At 41.3% G+C, this 8,525-nt stretch overlaps 1 protein-coding gene across 1 annotated transcript; it reads left to right on the top strand.

Moving 5' to 3' along the window:
• The first annotated feature begins 2,508 nt into the window (after positions 1 to 2,508).
• Positions 2,509 to 7,222, top strand: LOC106515336 (neurofilament medium polypeptide). The gene is made up of 3 exons (XM_014005058.1): positions 2,509 to 3,667; positions 3,741 to 3,865; positions 5,844 to 7,222. The coding sequence occupies exons 1-3, from the start codon at positions 2,813 to 2,815 to the stop codon at positions 6,667 to 6,669; spliced, it is 1,806 nt and encodes a 601-aa protein (XP_013860512.1). The 5' UTR covers positions 2,509 to 2,812; the 3' UTR covers positions 6,670 to 7,222.
• Positions 7,223 to 8,525: the final 1,303 nt, after the last annotated feature.

The raw sequence follows: 8,525 nt of genomic DNA, 5'->3' as shown, positions 1-8,525 counted from the left end.
TATTTGAACAAGCGGTCAGTCAAGAGACCACTCAGGCTTATCAACACAAATACATATATACAATTCAATAAATAAAATTGTTGGCATAACATAAATAAATTACAAATGTTTAAATGTTTCAAACACAAAAAATCTGTTAAAATAAATATGATAAAGTACAAATGAAAATATAGCCTTTATAAACTTTTGCATGGTAGAAACAGAAGCTGCTCTTCATATTAGTGACAAACAGTAACTACAGCTTTTTGACAAGTTTAAAGTTTCTTTAAAATACATTAAAATATTAAAAAATAAACTACGAAAAATAATTTGATAAAGTGCAAATTGAAATATAGTTGTATCTGCAGCTGTATTTGATAATGTTTTGAACTTTTAAAATATTGCATGAAAGAACCAGAAGCTGTACTTCATATTAGTGACAAACTTTGGTGTTTTTGACAGGTTACCTTCATTTTTGCTTCTATTTTTCATTTAAAATAAGTTTCCATTTTCAGCAGGTATGTAAGGTTCTTCTACATATTAAAAAGTTGGTAAATAACTGAGTGGCACACTACTTCTAGTGGTGAGAAAGTGTATTGCACCTTATTCAAAATCAATGCGGTCCCGCGGCCCTCTGCGGCCCAAAGTTAAAAACTGTTGTTCTTTTGAGGCCCTCAAGGTGGAGCTCACGGCCCACAATTGGGCCGCGGCCCATATACAAGTACTGATAGAGATTTTTTATACTTTATCATTTTTGTATTGATCATTGCATTAATAAATTGTATACAGGTTCTTTGAGTGTGTAAACACACTCCTAATGAATGAAGCTTTGTTTTACTCTGCTGCATGCCTGACAAGCAGGCCTGCCATAAATTTCAGCCTCTGCTGCTCTGCTGATAAGAAACAGTTTCCTGTGATGTGATTGGTCAAGATGTGTTTTCTCTGTGCTTTGCCTGCTCAATAAAGAAACAGCTTCCCAAGCAGAGCTCAGAGCTTTCTCGAGATACCTGGCTGCCGATAAGTTCAGTGTCTTCTGAAATCTCTCACTTTGCAAAGGTAAACTGATGTATACTCATGTCTGTCTGGTTTTATTTCTTTAAGGTGTAATTATTTTCACCCCAACAGTACATTTACTTTGCTACAGTACTTAAGTAATTTTTTGAGGATCTTTAATTTTAACAAGTATTTCTTAACCATAACTTTTACTTTTATTTAGTTATATTCAAAATGTAAAATACTTTGCTTCCTCAGTTTAAAATTTAAAATCTTGCTATAGGAGTTGGGCTAGTGGAACCAATTGACATAACGTAAATTAAACACTTCATGTGTGAAAAAAATATTTTAACTTTCCTAGTTATTTGGGAGCAGTTTTATGACTTTTACTCAGTGCTGGCTCTAGCCAGTTTGGTGCACTAGGCAAGTTGAAGCGCAACACCCCCCCCCCCCCAACTATGTCCCACCCAGCCCAATTTGAACCCCTAAAATCAGAGCCTGTAGATGACTTAAAAAACAATAAATTACATTAAACAGCCATCTTCCAAACTGTTCTGCCGCTAGAAATAAGTTTTGAACTGTTTCCGCTCTCCTTTCCTCCTGCTTCGCAGCGGGCGCTTTTACGTCCTCAGCGAGGCTGACAACCCCACCCTCCTACCCCCGCGGGTGCGAGTTGTATTGATTTTTTGCAAAATTTACAGATTTTTGAGGCTTTTTATACAGGTAAACATCCGAAGAGGTTGACATGTATGGAACAACAAAATCCAGTCTTGTTATTATTGAGTTTGTCAACATGAACCGCTACCTGAAAGGCACAACTAGCCCCTCCCCCATCAGACTGTTGGAGCAGGATGAGTCAATACAACATCAATCAAATGAGAGAGGGTGGGGTGATTGTTGCATTTGGGGGGGGAGGGGTGTTTTATGTGTAGTTTATTTTTCCTGTAATACTTCAATATAGTTTTTTTAAGACAAAGCTAATTGAAAGGGGTACTTAGCTGAGTTGCAACCAGGGATTACAAATAATTACTTATTTTTTCTTCTGCAGTTCGGCGCCCCCTCCAGCAGATGGTGCTCTAGGCGACCGCCTAGTTCGCCTATGCCAAGAGCCGGCTCTGCTTTTACTTGTGTTTTGTTATCAGTGAAACTCATTTTTACCACAGTAATTTACTGTTAATGTATCTTTACCTTTTCTTGGGGGTTTTTTCACACACCTTTGCTTAAAATATAAAGTTTTTATTTTCTTTACAAGATGATGTCATCAGCTACAGGAGATAAGTCAGATTGTACTAAAAGGAAATCTAAAATTCAAATAGATTGGTCTTACATAGTCTGGTGTCATTGTTAGCCTTTAGCAGAATAATGAAACAATAGATGGATTTTAATGAAACTTTCAGGAACTATTCAATGGATGCACCTCTACAACTAACAGTCAATAAAATTCAAGATGTCAGCCACATCCAATAACATTGCCAACACAAAATATGACTAACTCAGGCAGTTTTATAAAAATCCAAGTACAGTTTGATGTGGCAGTAGCTGATCATGCAGCTCCGTTGAGATGATCTAAGTCTAAAACTCTAGAATGAAAACTCGGCGGGCGATATGCATTCACTCAACGCACAGAGGCCTTTAATTGTGTTTGGATTGACGTCTACAGCAGTTTGCTTGCGTCATCGCTTTCTGTGACAGACAGGCACGAGAAAGCCATCAGCTGATGCTTCACCGTCTCAGCACCACGGACAGCTTCTTTCTGCAGACCCGGGCACATGAAGTCGGGTATAAAAGCCCCACGCGCACCTTTCCTGCCTCACCAGAGATCCGGACATAATCCCAAACCATGCTGAGACGGTCCGAGCTGGATGCAGAGATGAGGTCGACCAATCAGCCGCTATCCGGGAAGTTGAACGAGAAGGAGGTGATGCGCGGCTTGAACGAGCGCCTAGCGGGTTTCATAGAGAAGGTGCGCGGGCTGGAGCATCACAACCATCTGCTGGAGGTCGAAATCGGGGAGTTTAGAAGGAGAGCGAAACCCGCGTCCTGTTTGGAGCAGGAGTACGGACCAGAGCTCGGCAGGCTCAGGCAGCTGGTCCGGGAGATCACGCACCAGAAGCAACAGCTCGAAATCGAGCACCGCGGCTTGGAGGAAGAGCTCTCCAGCGCGAGAGGGCAGCACGCGCGGGAGACGCAGTCCAGATCGGGCGCGGAGAACAGCATCGTGGTCCTGAAGAAAGACATCAGCGACACGTACCGGGCCAAGCTGCAGCTGGACAGGAAGGCGCAGTCCCTCGTGGACGAAATCGACTTACTAAAGGCGCGCCATGAGGTCGAGGTGTCCGACATGTGTGCCCAGATCCAGGACGCGCAGGAGCTGCACGCCGACGCGCACGGATTTGGGCACCCCGGCGTCACCGCGGCGCTCCGGGACATCAGGACGCAGCTGGGATATCGCACCGCGTCCGACGTCCGGCAGACCGCGGGGGAAAGCTTCCGAGCGCAGTTCGCGCAACTGACGGAGGCGGCTGAGGCCAACAGAGACGCGCTGAAAGCGAGCCAGCAGGAGATCCAGGAGTACCGGAGGCGCCTGCAGGCCAAAAGCGTCGAGCTGGACTGCGCCACGGGGACCAGAGAGGCTCTGGAGAAGCAACTCCATGACGTGGAGGATCGACACAAGGAAGAAATGATTCACTATCAGGTAGGAAGTTATTCTAGGGTTTGCACAGCTTTAATAGAAGCCGTGTCTATCATCTCTCCTTCTTTTGCTCCAGAATACAATCAAGGAGCTTGAAAACGAGCTCATCAACTGTAAGTTTGATATGTCCGGTTACCTCCGGGAGTACCAGGACCTGCTGAATGTGAAGATGGCTTTGGATGTGGAGATTTTGTCCTACAGGTATGACAACATTTAGTCAAGAACAGTTTGTGCTGAAAAAATTCAAATTCTCAGTTTGTATCAGTGAAGGCAAAAGACTTTAAATATGCTTTTCTGATGCCTTTGTTCGGCCTCATGTGGGTTTGTTTAAGAAAAGCAACATTTAAAGCCAGTGCTGGCTGTAGCCAGTTTGGTGCCCTAGGCAAGTTGAAGCGCAACACCCCCCCCACACACACACACACCTCCCGAACTATGTCCCACCCAGCCCAATTTGAACCCCCTAAAATCAGAGCCTGTAGGATGATTTAAAAATACAATAAATAACATTAAACAGCCATCTTCCAACCTGTTCTGCCGGTAGAAATAAGTTTTGAACTTTTTCCGCTCTCCTTTCTCCTGCTTCACAGTGGGCACTTTCACGTCCTCAGCGAGGCTGCCAACCCCCCCCTCCCACCCTCCCCTCCCACCCCGGCGGGTGCGAGTTGTATGGGTTTTTAGCAAAATTTCAAGATTTTTGAGGCTTTTTATACAGGTAAACGTCCGAAGAGGTTGACATGTATGGGACAACAAAATACAGACTTGTTATTGAGTTTGTCAACATGAACCGCTACCTGAGAGGCACTACTAGCCCCTCCCCCGTCAGAGTGTCAGAGCAGGATGAGTCAGTGCAACGTCAATCAAATGAGAGAGGGTGGAGGTGATTGCTGCATTGGGGAGGGGGTGTGTTTAATGGGTAGAGTAGTTTATTTTTCCTGTAATACTTCATTATAGTTTTTTTAAGTCAAAGCTAAATAAAAGGGGCACTGAACAGAGTTATAACCAGGGATTACAAATAATTACTTTTTTCTTCTGCAGTTCGGCGCCCCCTCCAGCAGATGGCGCTCTAGGCAACCGCCTAGTTCGCCTATGCCAAGAGCCTGCTCTGCTTTTACTTGTGTGTTTTCTTATCAGTGAAACTCATTTTTACTCCAGTAATTTACTGTTTAGGTATTTTTACCTTTTCTTGGTATTTTTTTCACACATCTTTGCTTAAAATATAGTTTTTATTTTCTTTACAAGATGATGTCATCAGCTACAGATGGCGCTCTAGGTGACCGCCTAGTTCGCCTATGCCAAGAGCCGGCTCCGTTTAAAGAACATTGGTGTATTAAATTTGCACATTTCATTTTTACATCTTCTCTGAAAAAATAGGAAATTGCGTGAACTGTAAATGAAAACATTCAGTACTATGCAAACCCATACTTTATTCACAATAGTGTCTAGTAGCACGTTTATTAAATTGCTATTAAAAAAGTAGGGTTTTGAATTTCTCAAGTAAATCACAACAAGGCACAGATGGCACAAATAAGAATCATCCAAAAGAGCATTTTGTAACTATAAAATAATAATATTAAAACATCTTATGGAGATAAATTGTAAAGAGGTTCACTAGCCTGCAAAGAAACATCGTTAACTATTTCAGAATAACGTTCCTGGATGGAATTTTTTTTAAAATATATCAACTAATATTATCAAACTATTTCTAGAATATTTAAACCTGTTATCAGTGCACAGTTCAAATGCTGGCCTCTCTGATCATATGGGGGTGCATTGGTGCCTTTGGCATGGGCAGCTTTCAGGCACTTTGAATGCAGAAAACCATTAACATGTATAGGAACAACATATATTTCCATCCTGTTGAACAGCAGGAATAAAACATTGTCCTTCAAAAACTCCAGCATCTTATCTTCCCATTTTTGAGATTTACTAATTGTTTTTAATAGAAGAGGGTATGCTTAAAAGTGGTAAACACGACCCTGTCCCCACTTTTTTCACGTTGTAGAATTCAGTTATCCTAACATAACATTGTTTATTAGCTTAAACATTTGATATGTTTACTATGGTCCGTATGGAAAAAAAAGGGTTTCTGTTTGGATTTACATTTTACACAATGTCCCAAAAAACAGAACGCATTTGTGAGTTTCTTTCCTTCGCAAACATTCTTCTTTCCCTCCTGCAGGAAGCTTCTCTGTGGCGAGGAGGCTCGACTCTCCACAATATCTGACCCCAACGCCTCCCTGCCTCACGTCTCTCACCAGTCCCCCGTTTACAGCCTCCCCTGCTTCAGCCGGCCCGGGGTCCCACGCAGGCGAGCAGAGCCCCAGTACAAGTTTGTCGAAGAGATCATCACAGAGACCACCAGGGAAATCGAGATGTCGGAGTTTGAGGACACGGGATCAGAGGGGACGGAGGCGGGGAAGGATGAGTGTGACCGTAGCAAAAGTGAGAAAGGGCCCGGTGAGGAAGAGAGTGGTCATCAAGACAGTCGAGACGACGAGGGAAATCAGATGTTGGACGGTCAGCAGGTTCAAGTAGTCGGAGAGTGTGAGAAGAAAGAGGATACAATAGATCTAAAGGAGGCTGGTGAGGTGCAGAGTGGTGAGAAAAGTCATGATGGAGACATAAATCAAAGTACTCAGAACAAACTTCCAGCGAGTGAAAGTCTGGATGAAAAGGGAGATGAGAAACACGAAACAGCTGGAAACACTGATGAAACTCAAACTGCAGAGAATATTAAAGGAGATGCCAGGAGAGAGGATGATGAACCTGCAGAGGAAGAATGTTTTACCACAGCTCCAGATAGGGAAACCGAAGACAAAACGTTGGCCAAAGTGCCGGAAAGTTCTGACAACGTTCATCAACCCCGAGATGAGGTCAATCTTTTGGTTTCAGAAACACCTCAGAAAGCCACAGAGGTTTCAACAGAAACACAAAGCAGCCTGTCTAAAGACGTGAGGGAAGTTACAGAAGACACTAAAGCCACTTCTACAATTCTAACAGAGTGAGGCCGACACCGGAAAGGGATAAAGCAGAAACCTCAGTTTAAGATGTCAAACATTAAATAAATAAAGCTCAAGGCAAAAAAAAAAGTGCTACAGAAGCAGAGGCGGAAATAATAAAATAATAATAATAAATAAAATAAAATAACTTTTTGCAATGTAAAAAAAAAAAGGAATTGGAACAGCCAACGTGTTCAAACACTCATCTGATGAGACAAAGATGGGGCGGTGCACGAGCACACACACAAGCCCAACAAAAATGAGGCAGTGCTATGGTTAAGGATGGAGGGTTCTTCTTTAAAATGACAAGCTGGCTGCAGTAAACAAAGGATGCAGCTTAAAATAAGATAAAATAAGAGGGACTATTTATGCAGCTGCAAAACCTCTAGGGAAAGAACTTCTTTCTTTTTTTATGTTTTGCAGCCTCTGGCTTTGGAATCTAAAATCATTGATTCACTGACTATTTTAAGTTGCCAGAAGACTAAAATGACGCCTGCATAAGCAGCACTTTGACTGCTTTGGCATGTGCTATAAATAAATGATATATTTGAAAAAACAATTGTGACTTGTGATTTGTTATGATTCATTTTTGAAATATGCTATACTAAGCATATTTTGAAACATAAAAACTGTTTTGGTCTGCATGTAAAAAAAAAAAAAGCCATAGGTACCCAAAGAGTTATCCATTTTATTATTTACAGGGTCTCCACACCTTGGTCAACATCAAATTCAAGGAACTTTCAAAGACTTTCCAGTACCGATTTCCTCAAATTCAAGAACAACGCGCAACGAGAATTACCTACTGCCACCACAGAATGTTACCAACAGACAGGTTTAATATGTACATTCAATGAAAAACTGAACAACAAAGAAGTTGTTGAGTCAGAATCAATGAAAGAAAGTGGATTAACTGTACATTCATATCCACAATGCATGAACGTGTAATCATGTCCTGGGAGGTTAGGGTTAACCTAACCTAACCGCTCAGTTTGGGAGGAGGGGATGTGAACATGTCCAGATGCTGAGGACAGGAGAAGCTGTGATGCTCTCACCTGGGCTCAGAAAGACGCCCTATTCTGCTCTGATTGGGAAACAGAGGAGACCGGGGACAGTAACAACAAGGGACGGTTGCAATACGTCATTTACAGAAACAAGCTACAGTCATGACTCTCACACTGTACATGCTCAGTTAGATGCCTCACCTTGCAAAGAAAAAGTAAGCAGATTTCAAAACTGCTACAGGATTTATTTGAAAAAAAAAACTGTTTTTGAGGTATCAAAGTATTTTTTTTTTTTGCTCAGCTTTATTTTTATTATATTGTTGTCACTGTTTTTGTGATCCAGCTCAAACTTACATGGTTTAAACAAGTGATATGTTGACTTTTAACTAATACAGTTAACATGTATCCAGATGAGCTTATTTAGCTAACACCTGAGGTTTTATCATGGCTGACAGGAAGTCATGGCTGCAACTGACCCCATAAGATAAATCTACATAAAAACAGAGCATAAAAATGATATTAAGATGTTGAAATTGAGTTTACACTTAAAAAGGTATTGGGTATTTATGACCATTTTATAGTTTAAAACATAAAAGTGTTTAAGGTGTATTTTCTGCAGTTGTTGTTTTCAACAATGGTTTTAAAATCCCAGTTTCTTTCAAAGTAAATTTTGCATAATTTAGGCGTACAGTGACAACAGGCAAAACAAGTTAATTGACTCACAAATTGTTCTATTATTCTTGTCTCTAAAAGCCAACTGTGTTTTATACCAATTAGTCTTTGACATCTGTATGGAGGTAAATTTGTGTTTTTATGATTCAATCAAACAAAAAGCACCTTCAATCAAAAAATAATAATTTC

The sequence above is a fragment of the Austrofundulus limnaeus genome, unplaced genomic scaffold (genome assembly GCF_001266775.1).
Source record: "Austrofundulus limnaeus strain Quisiro unplaced genomic scaffold, Austrofundulus_limnaeus-1.0 Scaffold28, whole genome shotgun sequence".
NCBI lineage: Eukaryota > Metazoa > Chordata > Actinopteri > Cyprinodontiformes > Rivulidae > Austrofundulus > Austrofundulus limnaeus.
The sequence above is the reverse complement of the archived record's forward strand: the minus strand, read 5'-3'. Positions and strand labels throughout refer to the sequence as shown.

Bases quoted from the DNA above. Each gene is read 5' to 3' on its own strand.
- LOC106515336 (XM_014005058.1), top strand. From the start codon at position 2,813: ATGCTGAGACGGTCCGAGCTGGATGCAGAGATGAGGTCGACCAATCAG. The intron at 3,668-3,740 runs GTAGGAAGTTAT...CTTTTGCTCCAG, and splicing joins AAGAAATGATTCACTATCAG to AATACAATCAAGGAGCTTGA. The intron at 3,866-5,843 runs GTATGACAACAT...TCCCTCCTGCAG, and splicing joins GTGGAGATTTTGTCCTACAG to GAAGCTTCTCTGTGGCGAGG.